Source organism: Hippocampus zosterae, chromosome 2 (assembly GCF_025434085.1).
Source record: "Hippocampus zosterae strain Florida chromosome 2, ASM2543408v3, whole genome shotgun sequence".
NCBI classification, from domain to species: Eukaryota; Metazoa; Chordata; class Actinopteri; order Syngnathiformes; family Syngnathidae; genus Hippocampus; species Hippocampus zosterae.
Genome location: NC_067452.1, coordinates 4234145 through 4261924, shown reverse-complemented (window position 1 = coordinate 4261924; position 27780 = coordinate 4234145). Strand labels below are relative to the sequence as shown.

Here is a 27780-nt window from a genome sequence, read left to right as displayed (position 1 = left end):
TATACGTGTTTTGGAAAATGCCATATGCTTTGAGACAAGCAATGTTTCCGACGCGAGGCAATACAATGAAAGGTATCTTTCATCTAGATTTAGATTTACTGGAGATGCAGCGGCACCAATGTTCCCTCTAAGCTGCGCAACTGTGCACTGGCTGCACACTCAGCGCACAAGAAAACCTATCCAGCGCAGTGAACGCACTGCAAATGAATCAAAACTATAGAACTTTTTTCTATATCAATTTGCTGTGTAGTTCAGTGAGTGAAAGGTGTCCAGCAAATCGATGCAATGACGTGATGCAGCCAATCACGGCATTGACAGTACTTGCGCGTGTTCTCTGCTCCATAACAATAGATGAGTTTCAATGTTTGCAAACATTGCCTCCAAGATGCGCGCGCATCTTAATGACGTCACTGTTGTTTGCACAGACGAGCATTCTTAATTGCCTCCCACCAAGCGCCGCAGTTGAATAGATCCGCCGACCATCGCACCGTCCCGCCTTCGCGGACGCCAGGCGGGGGGCAGGCAAAGCGGCCGTGACGGCGGTGCTCAAGCCCCGCTGCACCGCCTGCCCGGCCGCACCGTCCCCGTCCAGCTCTGTCTGCCTGACCGCCGCCCACCTGACCCTCGCCAGGGCTTTACGGATCTGGCTTGCCGACTTCCCTTACCCACCTTGCTATAACATGCCAGAGGTTCTTCACCTTGGAGACCTGCTGCGGATATGCGTACGGTCAGGCCCGAGATTTACACCTTCTCCCCGGGATTTTCAAGGGCCGACGGGGGCTCATCGGGTCCCTCTCTCGGGACAAACCCATTCCAGGGCGCCCTGCCCTTCACCGAGAAAAGAGAACTCTCCCCGGGGCACCCACCGACTTCTCTGGGATCGCTTGCGTTGCCGCACTGGGCGTGTTGCATTCTCACGTCGTCAAGCTTGTAACTATAACTTTCGCCTGTTTTTCTGAAAGGGGTGTTACCAGCAGGAATTGTATAAAAGACTAGATTTCTGTGTGTGCTCTTTCCATTCTGACAAACCACGGCACGGGAGTATTATGATTCACAAGTGTGTGTTTTCTGCCTCCAAGATGTGCGCTCAGCCAAACATAATACTGTGTATGCATACGTCACATGAAACTGATCTATAACAGCGCGGCGGCGATAAGTGACGCTAATGCTAATCTTTATCATGGCGAAACAACCGGGCAGTGAACGTGATATGTCGACTCCCCAAACCAAAATAAGAATGAACTGCGGTTCTTTTAAGTTGGAACGGTTGTCGGAGGATGTGCAAATTAGAAGAACAAGCAGTGAAACTGGGTGAGATATTTTTCGAGTGAAGGTCTGCTCTGCAAAACATGCAGCAAAGCTTGAGCTGTGAGCACATTTTCCGACAGAAATATACGGACTAAATGGAAGCTTGACAACCTCAAGTGACACATTCAGCAGAAAAGTAATTTGAATGATGTTGGAATTATACAAAGACTCAAGATGGGAAAAGGGATTGGTACAATATTGCCGGAGAGCGCAAACGACCGGCAGAAAAAAAAAAACGGCTGTCACAGAAAAAAATCCGACCCTCAGCAAGTTCAAGTTCGAATTGACTATATTTTACTTGCCATTAAAACAAATGCACCAAATATTGGATTGATTTTGATTTGATTCCTATTCAATGTGTTATAATATTGCATTATTTTTCAATGTTAAAAAAAAACGCTGATAGTAAAATAAGCTTTTTTTCACCTTTTCAGGTAGTGGTGTGCCGTGGAATTTTTCAATGAAAGAAATGTGCCTTGGCTTGAAAAACACTGCTATATACTATGTTAAAGACCTTCATCCTAATCTTTCAGAATGTCTGTCTCGGGTGAATACCTCATTATGATATTGTAGCTCAAAAGCTTAACTTTCTGCATAAACAAGGTTAAATAAAAACTAGAGCTGTCAAACGATTAAAATATTTGATCTAATTAAAAATGCACCTGTCATAATTAACTCAAATGGACTAAAAAATTAATCGTGATTACTCACACATTTTTTATTGTTTCTGAATTTCCTTTTACATTTTTTGTCCTATTTTTCCCCCATTTTAATGCTCTCATCAACATGGAATCATGAATCAGTTTTCTATGTGCCAAATGCAAATATTTACTGAAATAACAATTTCGATTTTCAATTTTACATTTTTCACTTGGAGCAGTTATTCACACATAATCTCTCACACAATATTACTATCCATCAACAACAGTGAAAACAATATTTTGTCACACAACAGCTGCTTTAACAGCTTTTTTTAAATAAAATCAAAACAGAGCAATATAACATTATAAAGTGCACATCTAAGGTAAACTAGTACTCAGCCTATAGTAGATTTAAACCATGGTTGCATACTTCGTTTTTCTCAAGTTTACTTTGAACACAGCAGTCTGTTGTTGAAGAATAACGAGACACCGGACACCAGTGTTCATTATGTGCCGCTGTATTCAAAACTGCCCGCCGTACAAAAAAAGCGCACGCACTTCCCACATGCTGCTGGGGCAAACCATTCTCAAAGGTGGGGGGGGGGTCACTCCCCCTAACACAGTCAGGCTATGTTGATTGTGTTGGTCCTTCTTGTGCGGAACTCTCTCTACTGTTTTTGTGTAGACCTCATTTCGAATGACTACACGTGGTTCGATGACAACACTGGAGACGTTTTATTTTCGCTAGGTCGCTACCACTGTCAGACAAACACAGAGAAGCTCCACCCGCTCTATTTATATGGACGCAGAATACTGTAACCTTCCACACAAAATAGTTCCAAACAAGTAACAATCGTGTCAGTGGCATACATCTTATACCTGTATGATACAGAGAGAAAGAACAGATAACTTTGGTCTTGTCAGTGGAGCAATCGGGCAACTTTTTAAAAGTAAACTTTCCATTCATAAACTCTTTAAGTATCCGTTTTCGGTGTCTCATGCTGCCGTGGCTGGCAAAACAGACATGGGCGTGGACTTCTGCAGCGCGCTTGTTGTTTTGTTCTGGTGTATTTATAGAGCAACGTAACATTCGCTTGTGATGTGTGCCGCGTTAATCTCGCGAGAAAATTTTTAATCCCGTTAAAATTCATTTAAATTAATGCCAATAAAAACGCGCTAAACTGACAGCTCTAATAAAAACCAAAACATTTTTGTTTTGTTCAGCACTGCCTTTTCAGGATTTGACTCATCTGATTTCTTCTACATGAAAAAAGCGCATGATGTCTGAGAAGAGTAAAATATGATTCCCACTACTTCTTTTGGAATTTAGAAATACTCTTATAGTATTCATATTGCAACTGTTCAATGTGTATTGTTCTTGGTTCCACTTTAAAATGCAGTCAACATTTACAGCTAAAAATGTAAACGCCACTGCATCACCTTCAATTTGAATCACGCCCTCCTTTATTAACATGTCAGGAATGTCGGTAGGTGCTGCATAGTTCAATAAAAGTTGACTGTGTTGTGATTGTCTATATTTGTAATTTGCACATGCCTTGAAGAATTCAAGCTATAAGCTGTAGGTGTTATACAAGTGGAGCTGCTTGCTGGTTTGATATTCTGCGAGGTACATATGATACGATTAGTCAACTAATCACAACTACTATCAGTGATTAGTCGACGAGCAAAACAATGGATTGTGGCACACAGACTCAGAGCACGTGTTGGGCAACATTTCCAAGTGACAATATGACAGCCCTGAGCCTACAGTATGTTCACTTTATCCTTTTCCCCCCTTTCCTCTCTCCTCTTTCACTTCACCAGAGATTTACCAATGAGGACCACTTGGCTGTCCACAAACACAAGCATGAGATGACACTAAAGTTTGCACCCAGGACGGACTCTGTCATTATCGCAGGTACCGATTGGGGCTGCACGGCATTGGAAAAACATGTGCTGTGCAATATGGGTGTCAAATAGAGCGGGATCCTCAAGAAATGACTGTTTTATAATGCATGAAAAAAAAAATCTTCATTCAAGCTGTACTGTTAGTTCATAAATTGCAATACCCCTATGTACTGTTCACTTTTTGGATGACAATTCCCTTTGAAGGTTGCATTGGACTGGTCAAATTCAGATAACAGCATATCATATTCATATGAAACTCACTGCTTGCGGTAATTAGTTTTTTTTTTTTTCCCAAAATATTGTGCAGCCCTTTTCCCAATTATGCGATTCATCGGCATATTCCATTAAGATTAAGATATCCTTTATTTGTCCTGCGATGGGGAAATTTACAGGCAGAGTTCAGAAAGGAAACCACTGGGTAGGGAGAGGGGGAAAAAACACGCTCGAACTATCCTCTTCTGAGGATAATTTAAGTCCAAGATAAAAAAAAGACCCTAGCACAGAGGTGGAAAAACTACGGCCCGCGGGCCGAATCCGGCCCGTTGGTGTTTTTAATCCGGCCCGCTGAAGGTTGGTCCACAATTAAGGTTCGATGTGAATGATTGCATTCATTTCAATTGTACTCGTAATGACAGGTATTTCACCGCCAGGTGGCGCATTGACTTGAAGTTGCAGAACGCGGGGGGGCGCGGGGGGGGGGGGGGAGGAATGTTTTCGACCACCTAGTACCTCTGTATCACTCTACTTCTACTGGTCTGATCACAACCCATCTGCAGCATTGCACAGGCTAAAATAGGTCATCAACAACACTTTGGTCATTTAAAAGAAGTATATTAATACAGTACTTTCATGCTTTTGTTCTGTTGATGTTTGCTACGGACTGTCAACAAATGCATTTTTTTTTTTAATGTACCATAGCTCGTGCTGACCTGGCCCTTCTATCAAATTCTAAAAGTCAATGCGGTCCCCGAGCCAAAAAATTTGCCCACCCCTGCCCGAGCACATAAATAAGCATATGACAGTTACAACAATTCACAAGACATTACATGTTATGAGGGGGCGGATGAATGGGAAGGGGGGCCCGTCCGACCAGCTGCACGGTCCACCGAGCGCTCTGCAGATCATTCCACGTCGTGGGGGAAAAGAATAGGAACGATGAAGACGGTGATGATAAGGATGTGTATGCGCGTGTGATTGTCTGGTTGTGTATGTGTGAACAGGCCACAGCTGCTTCGTCAAGGTCTGCTCATGAAGACAGTCCTGGCTTATCAGTCCATGGCCGAGAAGGAGGGGGTGATGGTGGGGGCACAAGCTTCCGTGCATACCTTCCATCCAGGGGAAAGGGGTCCAAATAGCGTTGTTTGTTTTGGGGGGACGGCCACTTTTTCGAGTACTTTATACAAATGAATAAAAAGCCGCTCAGTGGCGCTTTGGATATTTGTCATTTTTGTTCCAGATCAGACGCCCACTCCCACTCGCTTCCTAAAGAACTGTGAGGAAGTCGGTTTGTTCAATGATCTGGCCAACTCCTTCGAACAAGATGACGATGACAACAAGCGAGCGAAGAACTCCGTAAGATGGAGATTGTTTCATATGTTTGTATATGTTCACACAGCCGTATGAAAACATATGAGAAAAAATTCCAAGTATAACTGTCAATTGGGCAGTAATACTTGGATTTTTTTTTTTAATGTGAGCTCTGTTTTCCCCCCAAAAGTAGTATTTCCAGATTAGATTGACACAAGTGGAACAGGAGTTTCGGTATTTCAAATGTTGTTTTTTTTTGGTATTTTTTTTCCATCGAGTCATAATTACCCACGTTGTACTTTGAGTATCTCGGCTGTGGACTTGACTTTGAAAACACAATGAATGTGGGTTGCCACCGTCTTGGAAATGTCCAGTTTAGGTCGACAAAATTCAGTTCACAAACAGTGGTGGGTTGGCTCATGCAACGAGCGGTATTCACAATGTTTCTATCCTTCTCTGCCTTCTCAGACACCTGCTCCCTCTTCAGTGGCATTGGACATGAGCCTACAGACGCCATTGGATGTAAAGGTGAAGGAGGAGACACCAGTTGAGGTTGACTCCTCGCCACCAGACAGTCCAGACTCCATCTCTCCAACACCAGAGATCCGAACGGAGCCCTCGGACAAGGTGAAGGTAAGACACAAGCTGTGCGATTGCAAACAAAGAACGCATGCAAATGACATTCCGATGATCTTGTTTCAGGACATGCCGCCCAGGAGCTCAGCCCCAACACCTACCATTGTGCGTCCGGGTTCCCTTCCGTTGCACTTGGGCTTTGACGCCCTTCAACCCACAATGCCATCGCCCACCTCCGTTATAACACAGGCACCGCCTTCGAATCGCACTTTGGGGTGAGTCTCTTGTGCACTTCTTGACCTCCACTACTGTCTGCCCTAAAGAAAAAGCATTCAATGCAAAGCAAAACATTTTAAGCAGGACCACATAACTGGATTAGTTCAGCGGATAGTCGGGACTTTCCCGACCTCAGCGGCAGCGGCGAGTCTTGCTCAAATACAGCCTTAGCTATTTACAAACGACCTAGAAGCATGACCTGGGAAATGTTTCTGGTACATTAGCTGCTTCATTCAAAACGTAAGTCATGGCACTCAAATTGATTCGCAGTAAAGAATTTTTTTGGGCTACATTGAACATGGAGTTGCTAGAAAATCCACAGCAAAAAGAAGACAACATTATTCCTCACCAAATGCATGAAAGTAAAATAGAAGGACTTTACATGTACCGTAATTTCACGACTAGAAGGCGGCATTAAAAGTCTTACATTTTCTCCAAAATGGACAGGACGCCTTATGATGTGGAGCGTCTTGTGTATGCGCTGAGTTCCAAAACGTGACTGTCAGCCGACACGATGTTTATATAGAGAAAAGGCCGAAGTGACTTTGGACAGGCATGCGGCAAAAAAGTCGGCCAATCAGTGAAGGGTGGCCGTGTATATATACAAATATGGAGAGAGATAGAGAGGACAGGCATGCGGGGGAGCAGTTCGCCAATGAGTGAAGGGTGGGTGTGTAAGTGGACGCTAAAGGGATGCCCCAAGCACGTACCAACACCTGTATAGAGTGTGGCTATGTGCATTGTTGCAAAACAACTTCGGTTTTGGTTTCTAAGAACCCCCGAAAATAAATTCTACAAAGAGACACGCCTACGAAGCTCAGTTCACACTTCAAGCCATCAGTTATGCTTTTGGCATGCGTGCCCATCTCACAGCAGCGGTGAAAAACCAAGTCAAGCAAATGAACTCTGAGCTTGCCGTTATTCCCGGAGGCTTGACTAAAGAACTCCAACCGCTGGACATCGGCATCAACCGGGCGTTCAAAGTAAAGTTGCGACCGGGCGTTCAAAGTAAAGTTACGAACGGCATGGGAACAATGGATGCAATGGCATACACAACTTTACAAAGAGTGAGAGGCAGCGCTGGGCGAGTTACGCCACAATTTGCGAATGGATTGTGGCTGCTTGGACGAACGTGTCTGCTTGCACTGTTGTTCGAGTTTTTGGCAAAGCCGTCATCATTTCTGTGGAGCCACATGGCAATGAGAGTGACTCTGACAACGAGAGGGAACACGGCGTTTTTGATGGATTACTGGTACTTGCACAATTGTTCAATTCTGATACAGAGGATGAGGACTTTGATGGATTTCTGGGTGATGATTGATCGAAAAACGTGAGTACATTGTACGATGGCTAAATAAAATACAACGGAACTCAGTTTTGCTTCCGTTGCCTTTTTAAAAATGTGTTTTTAGCTTCTATCTGTATGTCTTGGCATGCTACCGTATGCTTCAAGCTAACGTGTTTTTAGCGTGCGCGCATGCATGCCGTATGTTTAAGCCGGCGTATGTTTTACCACTTTAAAACTGCGCCCAATAATACAGTGCGTTTTGTCTATGTGTAAAATACAGAAATAGCACCCATTAATGAGACTGCGCCCAACCATACGGTGCGCCGAATGGTCGTGAAAATACGGTACTTGCTTGTCACACACAAGGTGGTTGAAAAGTAAATCCCTGTTTTAAAGTACTTGTCATTTTTTCGTGAACTCTCGTTCAGACAAGAAATGAAGATCAGAAGTATAGCATCGTGTTTTATTTAAAATCCAATATGCATTCGCCATCAACTTTTCAAGCCGCCTTAGAACCGCATCCACTCATTTCACAAGGTACCTTGTGGAATGGAAGACATACTTTGATTTCTTGTTGGCCCTTCAAGTTCCTCCATAGTTGTTGGTTTGCTAGAGATGACGTGCTCCTTGAGCAAACCCCAAAGAAAAAAGTTGCTGGGTTTTGACTCAGGACTTGTTGTTGTCCACGATGACCCATCCATTCCGTTATGGCCATACTTTAAGCTAATTCTTCATTTTTTCAGAGTTGATAAGAGGATCTTCTTCTTCCCCCTTACTCGTGGCAGTTGTGACGGTTCACAAACCAACCGCTTCAGCAAGGATTTTTTTAAAGAGATCAGACCAAACCGCATACCAACCCATCACCTCCCCAAATGCCATATGATGGTAGTCTTCAGAAGAGAGTATTTCAAAATAATAAATGAACTAATAACAATATTAATTCAAAAATTCATTCATTCATTCTTCCGTACCGCTTGATCCTCACTAGGGTCGCGGGGGGTGCTGGAGCCCAACCCAGCCGTCTCGGGGCAGTAGGCGGGGGACACCCTGAATCGGTTGCCAGCCAATCGCAGGGCACACATAGACGAACAACCATCCACGCTCACACTCACACCTAGGGACAATTTAGAGTGTTCAATCAGCCTGCCATGCATATTTTTGGAATGTGGGAGGAAACCGGAGCACCCGGAGAAAACCCACGCAGGCCCGGGGAGAACATGCAAACTCCACACAGGGAGGCCGGAGCTGGAATCGAACCTCTGCACTGTGAAGCCGACGTGCTAACCACTGGGCTACCGGGCCGCCTAATTCAAAAATAATAAATCTAAAAAGAAAACCAGGACAGAATTTAAATTCCCATTCAACACCACTTTTTTTATTTTTTTCGGGGACACATATGAGACATGTTAATGTAGAGCCAAACAAATTCAACATTGTCTTTTTGTGGAACAGAAATAAATTCACAAGTGTGAGACTTGTACATATTCACATTTAATTCAGTTCTTTTTTTTAAACCAGCTGTGTGAGTGCTGTTTTACTGCTGTTATGCCACCGCGTTACTATTTGTAAAGAAAAGTGAAGGTATGTGATTAAACGTTGAAACCTCTTGCTGTGTACCGTCTTTCTTTGCAAAAAAAACTGTTACAATATGCGCACCTGCGGTTGATAGACAGATGTGGCTTGTGTGTGTACAAAATGTTATTTTCCTTTTAAAATATAGTGGGTGCATCTTATAATCAGGTGTGCTCTACAGCCCAAAATTATGGTATTTGTCGAATAATCTATGGATTTTTGCCGGGACGGTCTTTATGACCTGCAAAGAGTGAGCTCCACTGTATACAAAAATATATTGGGGCAGTATTTATTTTTATTTTGTCTTCCTTAGCATATTTGGTATTGAGATAATCCAAAAGTTAATTAAAAGCATCCAAATTACATGACTTAAGGTGGTACTTGAATTATGTTACTACTTTTTTTTAAAAGGTAACTAGTAACTGTACTGAAATACATATCAAAATCAATGCTTCCAATTCTTTGCGTGCACGCGCGCGCACACACACACACACATACACACACACACACACACACACACACACACACACAAAACCACACACTCATTCATTCATTCATTTTCCGAACCACTTAATCCTCACGAGGGTCGCGGTGGGTGCTGGAGCCGATCCCGGCTGTCTTCGGGCAGTAGGCGGGGGACACCCTGAATCGATTGCCAGCCAGTCGCAGGGCACACGGAGACGAACATCATCACCATCCACACCCACACTCACACCAAGTGACAATTTAGAGTGTTCAATCAGCCTGCCATGCATGTTTTTGGAATGTGGGAGGAAACCGGAATACCCAGAGAAAACCCACAGAGGCAAGGGGAGAACATGCAAATTGAACCCGGTAGCTCTGCACTGTGAGGTCGATGGGCTAACCACTGGGCCGATATATACAGTATATATGCTGGATAGCTCAGTTGGTAAGGCATCGGGAGACGGTGGTTCGAATCCCGCTTGGGGCAAAAAGAAAAAATGAGCATATAACACCATCCAGTGTGGGTCCTTGGGCAAGATCCTTCATGCTAATGCCTACCTCATACAACGATGAGGGACAATAAAACGAATGACTTGCCGGCTCAGACGTCGCCTGGCCAAACAAGGTCTGCGTCAGGTGCTGGGGAACCAGAGCACCTTGATGAAAAATGGGCTCCTGGAACAGAGCGGAGATGGACGAGATGCGATAACATGGGTCTGTTGGAATGCTACTACTCAAGCAACCCTAGTCAGAGGGGTTACATGCAGAGAATGTGGGATGAATGGTTACTTCGAAACCCACAGTCACGGTTGACAACGAAACAATTAGTAGCTCAGTGTTCCAACATAAACGGCAACTGCTGTCACAACTTGAGATTGATGAGGTACAACGCAGGTTCCATGGCGAAGGGCCCCAGGCTGCCAGATCAGAGGAGGAGGTCATACAAGAGATTGGGAGGCAAGCCCCAATGAATGCAGATGATGAGATTTGGTGTCCAGCCCCAATGAATGAAATGCTGAGCAAGGCAGCAACTGACCTGAAAGCTAAGATCATGGCGAGAATGAAAGCTGGGCAACCTAGAAACCGATTACAATGTGAAGTACCACCTGAAAGTCTCATGGAAAGTGTGAATGCAGCACTGAGGGCGATCCCTACCGTAACGATCACAGAAACCAATGAACTGATATACGCTTCAGCATCTGTGATCCTAGAGATGCTTGGCTATAAGAGCAACCATGGAAGCCATGAGATACGTTACCCACCATGGAAAAGACGGTTGGAGGCTAAGATCAAGGCGGCTCGGAAAGATGTGGGTCAATTGACGGAGGCCCAGATTGGTATGATGAAAAGGCCGACACCCGAGAGGTACATCCAGATGACCATACCTGAAGCACTCGAAACTGCCAAACAAAGGCTCCAAGCCTTGTCCAGCCGCCTAAAGCGGTACACGAAAGAGAATGAGGCCAGACGAATAAACAGGCTGTTCGCAACACAACCTGCTTAAGTGTACGCTGGGTGGCAGGTTTCCAATAGCAGAGCAGACACACCAAGACTGGAAACTAAAAGGTACTGGAAAGGCATATGGGAGAAGGTGGTTGCACATAACAGGAGTGCACAATCGCTGGTGACCCTGAGAGAGGAGCACAGCAACCTCCCTGAACAGAACCCAGTTACCATAACAGTGGCAGACATACAGGAAAGAGTCTCAGACATGGTCCACACCTACTGGCTAAAGAAACTCACAGCACTCCATAAGCGCCGAGCAGCACACATGAACCAGCTGCTGAGGGATGGGACTCACCCAGGATGGCTAACCGAAGGGTGAATGATCCTGATCATGAAGGATCCCTCAAAGGGTGCAGTGCCATCCAACTATCGGCCAATAACCTGTCTCTCCACAACATGGAAGCTCATGTCAGGCATCATTGCGACTAAGATAAGTGGACACATGGGTCAATACATGAGTGAAGCACGGAAGGGCATTGGTAGAGATACCAGAGGAGCAAAACATCAGTTCCTGGTTGACAGAACAGTCGCACAAGACTGCAGGTCCCGACATACCAACATGTGCACAGTCTGGATTGATTACAAGAAAGCCTATGACTCATTGCCACATACATGGATCACTGAATGCTTGGAGTTGTATAAGGTGAACAGGACCCTAAGAGCCTTTGTTGCGAACTCGATGAGGATGTGGAAAACCACACTTGAAGGAACGCCATAACCAGGTGGCTGGCATAGTCTACCGAAACATCTGTGCGGAGTATGGACTGGAAACCCCAAGGTCAAAATGGGAAACACCTCCGAAGGTGGTGGAGAATGACAGAGCGAAGATCCTGTGGGACTTCCAGATCCAGACTGACAAGATGGTAATGGCGAACCAACCAGATATCTTGATCATAGATAAAGGGCAGAGGAAAGCCGTTGTAGTGCATGAAGCGGTCCCAAGTGATGGAAACATCAGAAAGAAGGAACACGAGAAACTCGAGAAATACCAAGGGCTCAGAGAGGAGCTGGAGAGAGCCTGGAAGGTAAAGGTGACAGTCGTGCCTGTGGTGGTCGGAGCACTTGGGGCAGTGACCCCCAAACTAGATGAGTGGTTGCAACAGATCCCGGGAACAACATCAGACATCTCAGTCCAGAAATGTGCAGTGCTGGGAACAGCAGGGATACTGCGCGGAACCCTCAAGCTTCCTGGCCTTTGGTTGAGGACCCGAGCTGAATGAGGGACGGACGCCACCCGAGGGGTTTATTATATAAAACACATTTAAACATTAATATATAAAATATTTTTACACACACATACACACACACCAATAAAGGAGCGGGGAGTTAATATGTAAAGTTGATATGTTGCGTAACATTTGGATCTTTGTCACTGATGCAAACTCCTCTAATTTCTATCTAGTTCACCAACAAGCCACTACCCCATGATGATGCTTCCCTCGGGCCAGGCTGTGCCTGTCCTCCCAGGGCCTGTTCAGATGCCCTCTGTCATCAATGTAAGACCTGCAAAACAAATTTGAGGGGATGAAAAATGTCAGTTACTGCAGCATATGGTGCATTTTATCTGTTCCCAAGCTGGCCCGACCCATGTGCATGGTACCAAACATTCCCGGGATCCCTGGGCCTCCTCTGGGAAGCAGCAGCAGCGGTTCAAACTCTCCTTCTGGCTACAGTATCCACTCCGAAGCCAAGATGGTAAGCGCTTGATTAGCTCTCTATTTTTAATGTTTTTTATCTCTCCGCTGTTTTTGTCTGCATCTTCACCCTGCAGGCAGCCACTGCCTTCCCTTTGACTCAGTTTCTTAGTCATATGACTTTTTATTATTGCACTTAACCCTTGAGACACAAATTCATTTAATTAATATGCGCAATCGGGAAACAATGGAAGGGAAATTTAAAACAATGTTTGCCCTAACCAAAGTCCAGAAATGTGCAGTGCTGGGAACAGCAGGGATACTGCGCGGAACCCTCAAGCTTCCTGGCCTTTGGTTGAGGACCCGAGCTGAATGAGGGACGGACGCCACCCGAGGGGTTTATTGTATAAAACACATTTAAACATTAATATATAAAATATTTTTACACACACATACACACACACCAATAAAGGAGCGGGGAGTTAATATGTAAAGTTATTGCACTTAACCCTTGAGACACAAATTCATTTAATTAATATGCGCAATCGGGAAACAATGGAAGGGAAATTTAAAACAATGTTTGCCCTAACCAAAGTGATCTCGGCTATCAGTGTTGGCACCATATTGGTAAAAAAATGTCAACAAAAAAGAAGGATTACAGACATGCACCTAAAGCATCGTAACTGATTTTATTTTAACGATAAAATCTGCACACACACCGACAAATTTTCCTTCATGCAAGAACTTGAAACACGCCACAGAAAAAAACAAAACATGATATCCACCTCTTCTCTTAAGGGTCAAAAGAAGGTAAGACTAGGGAGTCGTTTGTGAATACAGCACAAATGAATGTAAAATGGAGCCAAACTGTTGACAACTTTGTGGATTATAGAGCAGTCGACAACACATCAGCAATTAGCCGAGTGCAGGCCTCCCTTTCCTCATAATACATAACTACCGTATTTTCCAGACGATAAGTGACTCCTGAGTGTAAGTCGCACCAGCCATAAAATGCATAATAAAGAAAAAAAAACATACATAAGTCGCACTGGAGTATAAGCCGCATTTTGGGGGGAAATGTATGTGATAAAATCCAACCCCAAGAACAGACATGTCATCTTGAAAGGCAATTTAAAAAAAAAAGAGAAAACAACACGCTGAATAAGTCTACAATATGCTCACATTACATGACGCATAAACGACAAACTGAGAACGTGCCTGGTATGATCAAATAACATATTAAGTGTTATTCAGATAACTCTAGCATAAAGAACATGCTAACAAGTTCACTAAACCATCAATGTCGCTCCAAATCGCTAAATCCAATGGAATCTTCATCCTCTGTGTCACTTTAGGTGAGGGCCACATAACTTTTCACTTCTCTGATGGGGGGCCGGGGTCAGTTTGTAACAGCAAAGGTGTGACTGCAAGAGTACCTAGACGTAAAAATGTATTGTTTCTCAGAAACCCACCCAAAATCAAAATAACTTTTTTTGATACACTCGCGGTATTAAAGACGTCTTTCTTCTCGGGACACACCACCTCCGCGACAGCATTCATGCATTTCTTGACAAACGCTCCTTACCGCTGCTTACTATCAGTTGAGCAAACCGAAAGCTAGCCCGAACAGATGGCTGGTTCAGCTGAGCTTGGCGTACAAATGTATTTTGCTGAGCTAACGTTCCTCTTTTTAGCGTTGACAGTTTGTCTGCTCTCATTTGCCCATGTAAAAAAATCATACTTGTTGTTGTGACGGGATTCATAGGTGTCTCCGCAGATTGTATTCTTTGAATACCGCCACCGACAGATGAGACAGACAATCTTTTCTTTGCATTAAAAAAAAAATAGTTTCTCCATTTTGGGTTAAATTCCCTGTATTCTGAATATTTTTTTTCCTCTTACCTCACCTTTTCGCCATGATTACTTTCTCTTTGAGAGGGACGAGTTGAGGATTTTTTTTTCTGGGGTTGCCAGATGGCACAGACCGCAGAAGGATGGAACAAATGTCACGTTATATGTGTCTATGAAATTTTTACTAGCTAATAGTCAATCATGAAAATAGTTCATAACTAAGGAATATTTTATTGCAAAAGCCACATTTTATGATAAAATACAAATATACATAGATTAAAAATATCAAAAGACTCTGGTATTGTTCAGGGGGCCGGACCAAATGTGGAGGTGGGCCGGATTCGGCCCGCGGGCCGTAGTTTGGTGACTATTTTAGAGCAAGTCCACCAAATCCGGAGGTAGAAGATTCAGCGCTTCCTCTTCTACGTTGCATACGTCAGACTCATCGTGGTTTTATCAACACAGGTTGAGAGCGGCCTCTTGCGGTTTCATGTGAAAATAACATGTGAAATGATATAATAATGTGTTAATAATTTCACCCAAAAATCGCTCCTGCGTATAAGTCGCGCCCATAGCCAAACTACAAAAAAAAACGCGATTTATTAGTCCGGAAAATTAAGATTAAGATACCCTTTATTTGTCCCGCAATGGGGAAATTACAATCAGAATTCAGAAAGGAAGACGCTGGGTAGGGAGAGGGAAAAAAAACCACGCTCGAACTATCCTCTTCCGAGGATAATTTAAGTCCAGGATAAAAAAAGACCCTAGCACAAAAATAAGCATATGACAGTTACAACAAGTCACAAGACATAACATGTAATAAGGGGGAGGATGAATGGGAAGGGGGGGGGGGGGGGTAACCGCGAAGTGGCCGAAATGACCAGCTGCACGGTCACCGTTGCGCTCTGCATATCGAACCACGTCACGGGGGGAAAAAGAATCGGAGCGATGAAGACGGTGATAACAAGGATGTGTATGCGCGTGTGGTTGTCCAGTTGTGTATGTGTATGCGTGTACCGGTCATAGCTGCTTCGTCGAGGTCTGCTCATCATGAAGACAGTCCCGGCTTATCAGTCCATGGCCGAGAAGTAGGGGGGTGGTGGTGGGGGCCCTAGACTCCATGCGTACTTCCATCCAGGGGAAAGGCCAGATAGCGTTGTTTGTTTTGGAGGGACAGACGCCAACAATTCCAGACAGCCTTGAGTCCTTGGTCTGTATCTCCTCACTGGCGTCGATCAGTCGGATCCGAAATTTCTTTCCGCAGTGCGGATTCCAACTTCTACATGGTGTTGTCGCTCGCACGGAGTCGCTCCAAAACCGCAACAATATTGCGGTTGAGCTCAGTCACCGCTTGAGTCTGAGTGTTGGACATTCGCGCCAAGCCATCCAGAGTGACCGGCAGCTTCTTCACTTCCAAAAGAGCCGCTCCCGTCGGTTGAATTTTGCGATAGAACAGAAAGCTGCCAACACCAAACAGCAGCATACCTGTTATCAAAAGGCCAATAATGTAGATGTCTTCCACATCCTACACGGACAGTACTGCCAGGCACACCGGTCTCCACTTTCTCCATGGATCCAGGGTGTATCCGGCAGCAAGTGTCCCCGGAGGGCAAGCAGGCTCCCCACTGCCCGCTCTTTTTGTCGAAAAATTTTTGTCGATTACATCGAGAGACCAGCCAACCAATTCCATGGTTAGTTCTTCGGATGAAAAATACAGCTAGGAAAAAAAGTTAGACAAAGACAGCACAAGGACTAAGTGGCGAGCACGGAAAGGGTGGGGTGAGCGCAGGAGGAGCAGTGCAAAAAGCGTCCGCTTTCGTCGAGAGCCAAGCAGAAAAACAAGCAATCTTTTGGCAGTTCAGTGCGGTGTTTTATGTATTGAAGTCACTTATCAAACACTGCACAGGAGTCTTGGTGTGCAACAAATCAAAGTAATCAGAGTAGATCGTACATAAGATAAGAAAACTTTATTTGTCTCGCTGCTGTAAATTCCCAATTTACAGCAGCAAAATTCTGAAAGGGAGAAGTAGAAGAACAAAAGTGTGTGTATGTGTGTGTTTCCCCCCACACATGTGTATATATGTATATAATAGGATGCTGGTCTGTCAAAGAGGGGAAGCCTCAATTTCGGGCTACATCATAAAATGTGTCAGTTTATTTATACGCGAATTCTACTCTCCGTTCCTTTTCAAGAAAATGATCTGTGGCCCTGTCATATCAACGAGGCCTCTTGTCCAGGGTCTTAACTGGGGTTATATAAGTTGCGAACACAAGCAACAATAAAACACACCAGAAATAAAAGATTAATCTGTCACTTGTCGTTTTTAACAAAGACAGTGTCACTAAAATGATTAGAAGAAGTCTCCAGCTCAACTCAGAACGAGAATGAGAATTGAAAAATGCTCCCACGGATGCCTACACCAAAAGATCAGTGATTGGCTCATATCGCTGTCAATCAAAAAGAGATTCAGCCTCAGACAGATCATCCAATCATCATGCAGAAAACCTGAGCTTCTGGGCCAGCCCATAAATGCCCAGTGTCCATAGACTCCCAGAGACGCTGAGCGTCCAATGGGCGGGACAAAACTAGCATTTATCCAATGACTCGTCTCGTTTCAATGCATTGAGACAACCTACACTGAACTCTCGAGACACCCAGCATCCGCGCTGTAGACGCCCAGTGTCCACACAGTTTAAAGCGCAGTGAAGCTGTGGGAATGAATGAGAAGAGAGTTGCGTCGTAACCAGTAATAAGAAGCTGATTCGGAACAAAACATGAGCGCGTTGCAGCGCATATTTAGTCAATGACATGTCCACACAATTGTACATACACACATATATTTGACCACTTATTTTTTGACATTTTAGGGGAAGCTGAGCTTCCCTTGCAGTCTTAGAGCAATCACCTCTGATGTATATGTATATATTATATAAGAACAAAAAGTTTATAAATAAATATAAAATATAGACATAAGCATATTAAAAATGGGTGAGTGTGGGTGAGTCCAGGTTTTCAGGTCTGTCTATTCAATAGCCTGACAGCAGTTGTCAGTAACGAAGGGTGGTATCTCTCCTTCTTGCAGCGCGGGTGTATCAGTTTCTGGCTGAAGGAGCTGCCCAGTGCTGTTGTCACGGTGCCCTGGAGGGCATGGGAGAGTCTGACCATCATAGCTTTTAGCTTGTCTAGCATCCTCCTGTTGCCCACCTCCTCCAGAGTGTCCAGGGAGTAGGACAGGATAGAGCTGGCCCTCCTGACCAGTCGGTCCAGTCTCTCTCTGTCCCGGGATGAGATGCTGCCAACCAGCAGATGATGCCATAAGGAATGGCTGAGGCCACCACAGAGTCAGAGAAGGTCTTACGGTGTGATCCTTGAACTCCAAAAGACCTCAGTTTTCTGAGTAGATCAGAGCGTCCGTGTTGGTAGACCAGTCTAGTTTATTGTTGAGAAGAACACCCAGGTACTTGTAGGAGGTCACCCTCTCTATGTCCATACCCTGGATGTTCATCGGTGCAGGTGAAGACCGTTTCCTGTTGAAATTCACAACCAACCTCTTGATCTGGAGGTGGTTCTGCAGGCACCATTCCACGAAGTCCTCCGTCAGTACGCTGTACTCCCAATCATCTCTGTCTGTAATGAGGCAGACAATCGAGGACTCATCAGAGAACTTCTGAAGGTGGCAGGTTGGAGTGACGTAGCTTAAGTCCGAGGTGTACAGAGAGTAAACAGGAATGGAGCCAGGACAGTCCAGTACATACGCACACCTGTGGGGTATCCAGGGCAGTCTACTAACAAAATAGCATCCGACGATCATTCCCGTATCTTAGCGTCCGCACAACTCCCACTGAGCCATGGTGGTCAATTCTATGTGAAGTGGGAATCAGGATGACAAATGAAATGAAAAGAAGAAACACCATTTCTCAAATACTAAAACTGAGGTGGCGGCGAGGAAGGCATATTGTATAGTGGCCTCGGCAGCATCACAACAACCAAAAGAAAATGCAGCGAGTGGCAATAAATCACTGTTGTGGGGAATGCGTGGGTTCAACGGGGAGGACAGTATGGGACGTTTGAAAAACAATGGTCCGGACTTAAAAACAGATGTGAAAAAAAAAATGTGGCCCAAAGTTGCCCTGCGATTGGCTGGCAACCGGTTCAGAGTGTCCTCCGCACCCCGATCGGGCAAGCCTTCTTTCTTGCAACTCTTGCAGCGGCAAAAAGGCCCGACTTACCAAGCGTCATTTATCTTTGCTGCCCCGTTTGCTATCAAAGTCTCTCCACTGATTGATGCATTTTTCCATAGCGTCTGAAGGCAGCGCTGTCCCAACAGAGCCCATCAGGACACAGCATAGGCATGATGGCCATGGGCAACAGTCCTATGGTACCTCAGAGAGCGGAACAGAGCCAGCTTCTCGTGCAGCAGCCAGATGCTCCGTCACCTGCACAGCCCCAGGTACGTAGTGTCCTCTGTTCCTCGTAAGGATGTTCTTGATAAAAAACATGTACACTTGCATGTCTTGTACAGTGCCTTGTGAAATTATTGGTCCCACCCCCCCTTTTTCAACAAATAACTGAAAAGTAGGGCGTGTGAAATTCTTCATTCCGCTTTTGTCTCAGTGTAAACAACTGACTCCAGAGGTTTCGTGATGATTCTAAATGATCCAATGTTGAACGAAGTGACTAATGATGCTGGTGTTCCCCTGTCTGTAATCTAGTCTCGGGATACTTTGGAAATGCACTTGCTTTGTGAGGGTCTCAGAAGTGTGTTCAAAGAATATTGCGGATTAATCCGCATCGTGTGTGTTCAAAGAATATTGCGGATTAATCCGCATCGTGATGACCAAGCAGCACACCAGGCATATCCGGAATAAAGGTGTGCAAAAGTTTAAAGCAGCCAAGAAGCCCATTATCACTCCGGTTAAGCTGAGGTGGGCCAATCTGTCCACAGGACACTGCACAAATTTGGCCTTTATTTGAGTGGCAAGAAAGTTATTTCATAAAGAAAACCATTGAAATTCCTGTTTGAAGTTTGCCACAACCCACCTGCTCGACACACCAAGTGTAGAAGGTGCTGTAGTCAGATGAGACCAAAATTGAGACTTGACAAAATAAGACTTTTTGGACGAAATCCAGAACGTTATGTTTGGTGTATAAGTAACACCGTACATCACTCTGAACACACCATCCCCACTATCAATCTTGGTGGTCTGCAGCTTATTCATCAGGGACACTGAGGATCGTTAAAATTGATTGGGAGATGCATGGAGCCACCTACAGGGCCATGAAGAAGCGTTCAAAACTAAACATACCCAGGTCTTAGATCAGAATCCAGTTGAGAATATGTGGAAAGAGCTGAACTCTGCTATTGACAATGGCTCATTCCATGGCTCAGGAGGTAGAGCGGGTCATCCATTACCGCTGTTCAGTCTGAGTCATGTGTTGTTGTGTCCTTGAGTAAGACACTTCACCCTCCTTGCTTTACTTCAAACCAACAGACGGGAGGTGAATAAAGAACAGGAGGTGGAAAGCTACCAAAATACAGCAGGTTATAGTGCCGAAAAAAAGTTTTCTGCTGTCCCTTTGATGACTTTTCTTCAGCTCCAACTCTCTTGATGCTGAAACATGCCGAAGAAAGAGACTTTAGACTGTGAATGCTTATTTTAAGCGAACTTACGCTGGATGTTCTTCTCTGCCGTCCCTCTGTTGGAATGAGGCTAAGGGCTGTCTTTTTCTTCTTTTTTTTCCCCAACGACTGTGATGTACCCAAACAACCGAGGTGACTCAAGCTTTCCACTCTTCTCGCCGCCGCACCCTGTGTCTGCCTGTCCCCCACCTCCATACCCATCTGCAGGTATCACCAGCACAGCCCACAGGTGGGCGTCGGCGACGGACAGCAGACGACGACCCAGACGAGCGAAGGCAGCGCTTCCTGGAGAGGAATCGGGCGGCGGCATCGCGCTGCAGGCAGAAACGTAAACTGTGGGTCAACTCTTTGGAAAAAAAGGCAGAGGAGCTCAGCAGCATGAACATCTCACTGTCGGTACGTCTATTCCCATTTGGTTCATCCGTCCCGAGTACAGCCTAATGCGGTGGGGGCTGAAAAAGCCGATATGGGGTTACAGTTCTCTCGTTGCTCGTCAGGCAACATGCGCTACAATTGCAAGGTGTGCAGCAAAGACTCAATTCTGACTTCCAATAGATTTTACGGGATTTTTAGATTTCAATTGCCGGTTGCTGGTGATTTTGCTTTTCATGTCAGCAGTTTGAATGATTCTGATTAGAATCAGACCAGACTCAAAACCAGAAAAGCCACTGTAGAAAACGTTGCTCAGTGATATGAGCTGTGATGAATGTGAAGCATATTGCTCCAACCAAAGTCAATTTTTTTTCTTAACGGTTTGCTGAATTGTTTCTTGGACTTGACCAGAACGAGGTGTCTCTGTTGCGAAACGAGGTGGCACATTTGAAGCAGCTGCTGCTGGCACACAAGGACTGTCCTGTCACCACCCTGCAGAAGAAATCCACCTACCTGGGTGAGCCGATTTAAAAAACAAACAAACATACAAACAAAAAAAGACCCATTGCTGTGAGAAGCTTTGCCAAGAAACTATCATATCATTTTTAGTGCATATGTGGCAAGCAGATTCAGTTTTTAGAAGACAGCATTGCCGACATTTATGTTTCATGTCCGTGGTTGTGATCAGTTCTCATTGTTACAGCAGTTCTATATCAGTGGTACCACTGATACCAAACCCAAACAGTTCATCTGCACATTCACTGAACCCTTCATTACTGAATATTAAAAAATGATTTATTACAAATTCAAGACATATAAAACTGCATTTATTAAAAACTGAAAAAAGTAAATACAATTAGTACAAGTATAAAGTATATGTTTTTTAAATTGTGCACAAAATGAACCAGCCAGTGATGGCCAAGTGGGCGTATCATAACTAATTGACTTGTTGAGTCAGTGTGTCTTAGTCTTCATAGCAGAGGCTGTGTCGAACCCCTGAGACGGACAGATTCACCGTCCCAGGGTTTGATTGAACCCTGGTTACGAACCACTGCTCTATATAAAGCTTTATTGTATTGTATTGCATTTCCTCTAGCGTGGTACCATCTAGTGGATGCATAGCTTAACCGCAGCCACTATTGTAGCTTCTATTCACTGCGCCTTATAATGCACTACGCCCTATATATGAAAACAGAATTAAAATAGCAGCAGGCCATTCATTGAAGGAGCACTTTATAGTCCAAAGTACTTTATCATGCAGAAAATTATACATAAATTCCGAATGCCACTCTAAGGGGAAATACGGTGTCCCCAAAGGGACACAAGATATACCTGCTCGATACAAGCTGTTCCAAGTCGGCATAAATAAAATGCCGTATTGACTTGATCATAGGAGGCGGTAGTGTGCCGTGTGCCAATTTCAATGTTGTGCCTTTTATTCACAGTAGCTGTGGACGAGAACATGAAAGATACCTCGGAGCCGACGGGCTCCCCCGCGCCAGTGATCCAGCACAGCTCGTTGGCGCCCAGCCCCTCGGCCAGCCACAACGGCCTGAGCTCGAGGGCGGCGGCCGAAGCCATGGCCATGTCTGTGCTGGCCGGTTTGGGTCAACAGCAAAGTGTCGAGAGCGGAGCATCTCACATCATCATGGCCGCACATTCGCAGTCCGCCGCCAGATGATGAGCACTGTCGCCACGCGGACTCCCCTCACGTTGTCACTCGAGGAAGAAGAGCGGCCTCTTCAAGCCCCTCTTCTGTCGAGCCATCGCGCTGTGGCCTGGAGCTCAGTAGCAGCCTTCTGGAAATGGACTGAGACTTTTGAGAGAGCTTCCTGTTCACTTTGCCATAGATGACAGGGGCTGGACTCCCCCTTTTTGCTCTTTGTTGTGTCTTTACCTCCCCACTCAATGGTTGACATGTACCACTCATACCTATAATTGCAGACAACACTCAGGCTTGTTCAGCGGGATTTACACAGCACGTCTGAGTGTCCACTTGATTGGACCCTCCCTCTGGCAGAGCTGGTATTACCCAACTTTTTTGTGAACAAAGGACTTTGATTTGGACCTTGTGTGCTCGGTGTGGTGCATTTGAGTCTGTCGGATGAGAAAGGAGCACTAAGGGGAGATCGAGATTGCTGCCTTAGCATCTCACTGGACTATATCAGATTTTTTGGGATGTATTTTTAGGTTCACCCGTATCTGATATCACTGCGGTTTCATTTACCCAACCCATGAAACAAGCCGCATGCGCAGCACGCAGGTTCTAAAATGCACGTGAATAGCCGCACAGGTGTCACCATGGAAGTAAGCAACAGTGTAAACGGTAAAACGTAAGGTCGTGTTTATTTGGCCTGAAACTACCCTTCCTCTTTATTAGTTTGAATGCAGCTAACCTCCTATAAAATATGACATCTATTCCTTATGCTCTATAGTACAACTCTAAAGTATTTACATCAGAGGTGTCCAAACTTTTTTTTCCCCCTCAAAGGTCGCAGACAAATAGAAGAAAGGGACCATCTTAACTCATTCAATCCCAGCCATTTTCACTGGAGTAACCCCCTCAATCCGAGCGTTTTACTGGATATTGACTGATCTTGCAAGGCCCACAGAATATTTTGTTCTAATGCTATATAAACAAAGAGCCTACCAAAATAAAGTTTGGACTCTCTTCTTTCAGCAGAAAAAAAAACTTTTTATCTTGTTCCATTCTTCAGCGATCGGCATTACAAAATGGCTCAGTTTCATGAAAATTGCGATTCTTGGGCAAAAAAACGAAGAAAAAGAGCTTTTTGTAAAAGCATAAATTTCAAGCATGTGAGGCACCACTGCCACCTACTGGTAGCTTTTTACGTGATTTACAATGCAAACGGCTTATTCTCATTCATAGATTGCATCAGACCCTCCTCCTCTCTATGACGCACAAAAAAGACTTAGACGTACAGTACATACAAGTATGTCCTTGATAGGCGGGGCCTAATTTAAAAAAGATGTACAAGTACGTCTTGTGGAATGAAAGAGTTAAATTCATACTTTTTAACTTCTTAAACATCCAAAAAAAAAAATCAATCAAGTGATGATACATTGTTCAAATCATGTTTTGAAAAACTGCTTTGTTGGGTCTTTCAGCTGAAGGTCATAAGGAAAATATGAGGGGTGGGGTTCTTAAAGGTTTTGGGGGGGCCCATGGCCTTGCGTCTCAGGAGAATAGATTGGCACCTCCACTGTGCAGGAGCTAAATTGCATCTCCTTATTCACGATCAAAGCAAAAGTGATCAGTCCTTAGCCGTCATACTTGAGCATCATTAATTTTTCACAAATTGAATCTTGACCCCAAGCAGAAAAAGAAAAACATTTGTTTCGTTTATTCTTTACAAAAAATCTAGTACTATTTTAGTCTGTAATTTATTTGTATATTTACATATCTAGAAAGGCTTTATTAACAGTAGTGATTGTACTCTCCATCACTCCCCCCAATTTTTCGACAGCTATACTTCTATCCCTCGTCAAATCATGCCACCCGCACCCTTTTCTAAAAAGCATAGTAAGCAGTATAAAATGTTATTTTTAGTATATGCCGTGGGCCGCTGAAAATGGTTGGACTAAAATCGCCCCCGGCCGTAGTTTGGGCACCACTGATTGATATTTAATCTAAAATTTTCTCTGCTAATCGGATCAATGCGTACGCAACATAATTTGTTGTGGAGTCACTCAATGTCCCGGGCCGGTCATGTTAGCAGATAGCAGATTTATGATCTCGTGTTTTTCCTCTGAGAAAGGCCTTATTATGACATGGGCATTTCTGATTTTACGCCATTTTTCATCCTGATGATGCCAAAAAATCATCATTGTGTTTTGATACAGGGTGTAAATTTCGCCTTTTTGAAACGTTTTCACCTCAAAAGAGTGCCTCTACTTTTAAGCCATGCCCCATGGCCCATATGTAAAATACTCATAAATATCCTGGAAAGTGCCTCTCACACAGTGATGTCAATTTAAAAATCTTACCTCATGTTATACCCTCTTATGAGAAATATTATCAACTGTTGATGGTTTTCCCAACATAGCGCGTTGCTTACGCCTAATCATGTATAATAGTTGGATTTATTTTCTTCCTTTGGCCTATTATATATATCCACATACACACACACACACACACACACACGCACGGACACACTGCTCAAAAAATTTAAAGCAGCACTTTTTAATATGAGTATCATCACGTCTTTTAAACGTCTGGGATATTGATCTGGTGAGTTACAAAACAAAACTTGTTAATTAGTTGCAGCTGCTTTGGTGTCAATGAAATCAACAACAGATGTGCTAGAGGGGTAGCAATGAGATGACTCTCAAAACGGGAATTGTTTGACAGGTGTAGGCCACTGACAAGTTCTTCCCTCTTCCTCTTTTCTGACAGTTTTTCTACTAGCTTTGCATTTGGTGCGTATCAGTGTCACTACCGGTAGCTTGAGGCGGTACCTGGACCATACAGAAGTTGCACAGACAGACCCAAAATTCCTCCAGGACATCACTTGAATGTGTCCTATTGCCCTAAGGCTTGCTTTCTCACCCAGCACAGTCTCAAAGCATGGAGGAGATTCCAAGAGACTGGCAGTTAGTCTAGGAGAGCTGGACAGGGCCAGAGAAGGTGCTTAACCCATCAGTAGGGCCAGGATCTCATTTGAGCAATGAGGAACAGGATGATCACTGCCAGAAGCCTTCAAAATGATCTCCAGCTCCAGCAGACTACTGCATGTGTGTATGCCTCTGACCAAACAATCAGAAGCAGACTTCACGAGGGTGGCCTGAGAGCATGACGCCCTCTACTAGTGGGTCCTGTGCTCACTGCCCGGCACCGTGGAGCTTGACTGGCATTTGCCAGTGACCACCGGCATTGCCAAGTATGCCATTGGCGCTCTGTGCTTTTTACTGATCAGAGCGGATTCACCCTGAGTACGTGTGACAGACAGGATCTGGAGAGGCCTGAATGAAATCCTTGGAGCCGTTGTCAGACCTTGTGCTGGTGCAATGGGTCCTAGGTTGCTCCTGATACCCGGCAATGTACGGCCTCCCAGGGTATACAGGCAGTACCTGGAGAGTGAAGGAATTGGTACGATGAGTGGCACCCTTGCTCACCTGACCTAAATCCAACAGAAAACCTCTGGGGCGTGATCGTGTTGCGGTCCATCCGACGCCACCAAGTTGAACCTCCGACCGTCCAGGAGCTCTGAAGTGTTGCCCTGATCTGGATCTGGGAGGAGATAACCAAGGACAACATCTGCCATCTCATGACGAGCATGCATACGAGCACATGGGGGCTATACAAACTAGCGAGTACTATTTGGAGTTGCTGTAATGAAATTTCAATAACATCAACTAACTCGGTTCGGTGTCAAGTGGTTAGTGCGTCAACCTCACAGAGCGTAGGTCGTGGCTTCGATCCCCGGCTCCAGCCTCCCTGTGGGGAGTCTCCCCGTGCCTGTGCGGGTTTTCTCCGGGTTCTCCGGTTTCCTCCCACATTCCAAAAAACATGCATGTCAGGCTGGTTGAACACTCGAAATTGTCCCTAGGTGTGAGTGTGAGCCCAGATGGTTGTTCGTCTCTGTGTGGCCTGTGATTAGCTGGCAACCTGTTCAGGGTGTCACCCGCCGACTGCCCGAAGACAGCTGGGATAGGCACCAGCACCCCCGCAACCCTTGTGAGGATAAAGCGGTTCAGAAAATGGATGGATGGATGAATGAACTAACCTGCAGCATCGTTTTTATCCACTTTGATTTTCCAGGTTTCTTTGAATTGAGGCAGATGTAGGTTGATAGATTCTAATTGCGTCAAAGGAGGATGCGCGGCATGCTTTTATTCCTTACAAATTAGCCAGTTTATGACAGCAGAGATGGACCGCATGCTTTTTTTTCCCACCAAGATCTCTGATGGGCTTTCAGATTGTTTCTTTGATTTATTTTTTGAGCAGTGTATTTATTATGCTCCCTCCTGAAGGGAATGTGCTTCCATCTTTGTCATGCTTCCATTTCAACCAATGTGTGGGACTCGACTTAAGTTGCGCTGCATGTAACTCAGGACAGTTGCACATTTCTTGCTGCTGAGATAAATGGGGAAGCATCCCGTATGCTCCCTACCCAAAAAGATAATAAAACAATACTAAGCCATATAAAATATGACCACAAATAGAATTGCATTTCTAGTGTCCTACCAGTTGGCCTTAAAATCACGTGTGCCTCCTCGTATTACCATGTCAACATTCTTTTATGGAGTAAAAAAATATGTCCTAAACAAGGATCCAAAGATTGAAAATGATCATTACAAACCACCCTCTATTCTATGACGGAAACCAGACTGTCATCTGGTAAAGAGTTGACGCGAGAACATAATGCAGATACTTGTGTCATGTTTTTAAAATCCCTTTTCCGCCTAGCATGGTAACATATGTGCAAAAAAAACAAACAAACAAAAGCCTTGAGAATTGTACGAGCATGTCCTTATGCACTAAAACTCGCCAGGATGTGGTTGCTCTGGTTCACTCTGCCTTTCGTGCTGTTCTTATTTTATTTCAAAAAGCAAGTATCATTTATTTTCCTTTTTGTCTGTACTGTAAAAGAATAACGGGGGAGGGAATAACTCCTTTCACATTTGACTACTTTTGAATTTTTTTTTAATTTGAATTATTCACATCTTCATTTCTGCACACCCCCCCCCCCACCCCCCTCAGCACTGCACAACTCGCCACGGAACACTTGATCATTAATTTGGTCTTTTCCCCTAACTTATTACCAGCAATTACGGCAGCCTTCCGCACATTAACAATTTGAGCTGCAGTTAAAAGTAGTGAATGGAACGATTTGTCCAATACATGTTGCAATAGTGTTACAGTTGCGTACACGATATTTTGTAACACTTCCATGGTTAGACTGATGATTGGATAACGTGTCCTTGTACTGTAAATAGATGTGTATCATTTGAATATATTTACTTTTTCATGCATGTCGAAGTGGAATATTCTGAACACAAATAGCTTTCGCTGCAGTTTCCATACATGAAAGGCGGTGTGATGAACATCGCAGCACGGTTGCTTTCAGTTAGTGCTTGTTCGCCAAACAATACTGTTTTGCTCTCTCTTGTTAACTAGTTCTCAAAGTCAGATGCGGATCATATCCTAAGAATTTCAACAAAGTGAGAAATAAAACATGTTTTATACATTT

The 27780-nt window shown here is 44.5% G+C and overlaps 1 protein-coding gene and 1 long non-coding RNA gene across 11 annotated transcripts in view; one reads left to right on the top strand and one right to left on the bottom strand.

Moving 5' to 3' along the window:
* Positions 1 to 27780, top strand: part of atf7a (activating transcription factor 7a) — a 64683-nt gene extending 36903 nt beyond the window's left edge. For 3 of the 10 annotated variants that reach the window (XM_052058774.1, XM_052058770.1, XM_052058775.1), the window contains 10 exons: positions 3774 to 3867; positions 5314 to 5429; positions 5853 to 6017; positions 6087 to 6235; positions 12470 to 12563; positions 12643 to 12762; positions 18854 to 19003; positions 20402 to 20590; positions 20978 to 21083; positions 22012 to 27780. In XM_052058774.1, coding sequence (XP_051914734.1) covers positions 3822 to 3867; positions 5314 to 5429; positions 5853 to 6017; positions 6087 to 6235; positions 12470 to 12563; positions 12643 to 12762; positions 18854 to 19003; positions 20402 to 20590; positions 20978 to 21083; positions 22012 to 22247 — 1371 coding nt within the window. In that variant the 5' untranslated portion in view covers positions 3774 to 3821 and the 3' untranslated portion in view covers positions 22248 to 27780. Of the gene's footprint in view, positions 1 to 3773; positions 3868 to 5313; positions 5430 to 5852; positions 6236 to 12469; positions 12564 to 12642; positions 12763 to 18853; positions 19004 to 20401; positions 20591 to 20977; positions 21084 to 22011 lie in introns of all 10 variants that reach the window. The other 7 variants (XM_052058773.1, XM_052058766.1, XM_052058776.1 and 4 more) reach the window with 6 other exon arrangements.
* On the bottom strand, positions 4155 to 25817 carry LOC127596437 (uncharacterized). Its single transcript, XR_007961468.1, has 3 exons — positions 25703 to 25817; positions 6122 to 6277; positions 4155 to 6029 (listed from the first exon to the last, which is right to left on the bottom strand). It is a non-coding gene; the product is annotated as an uncharacterized LOC127596437 (long non-coding RNA).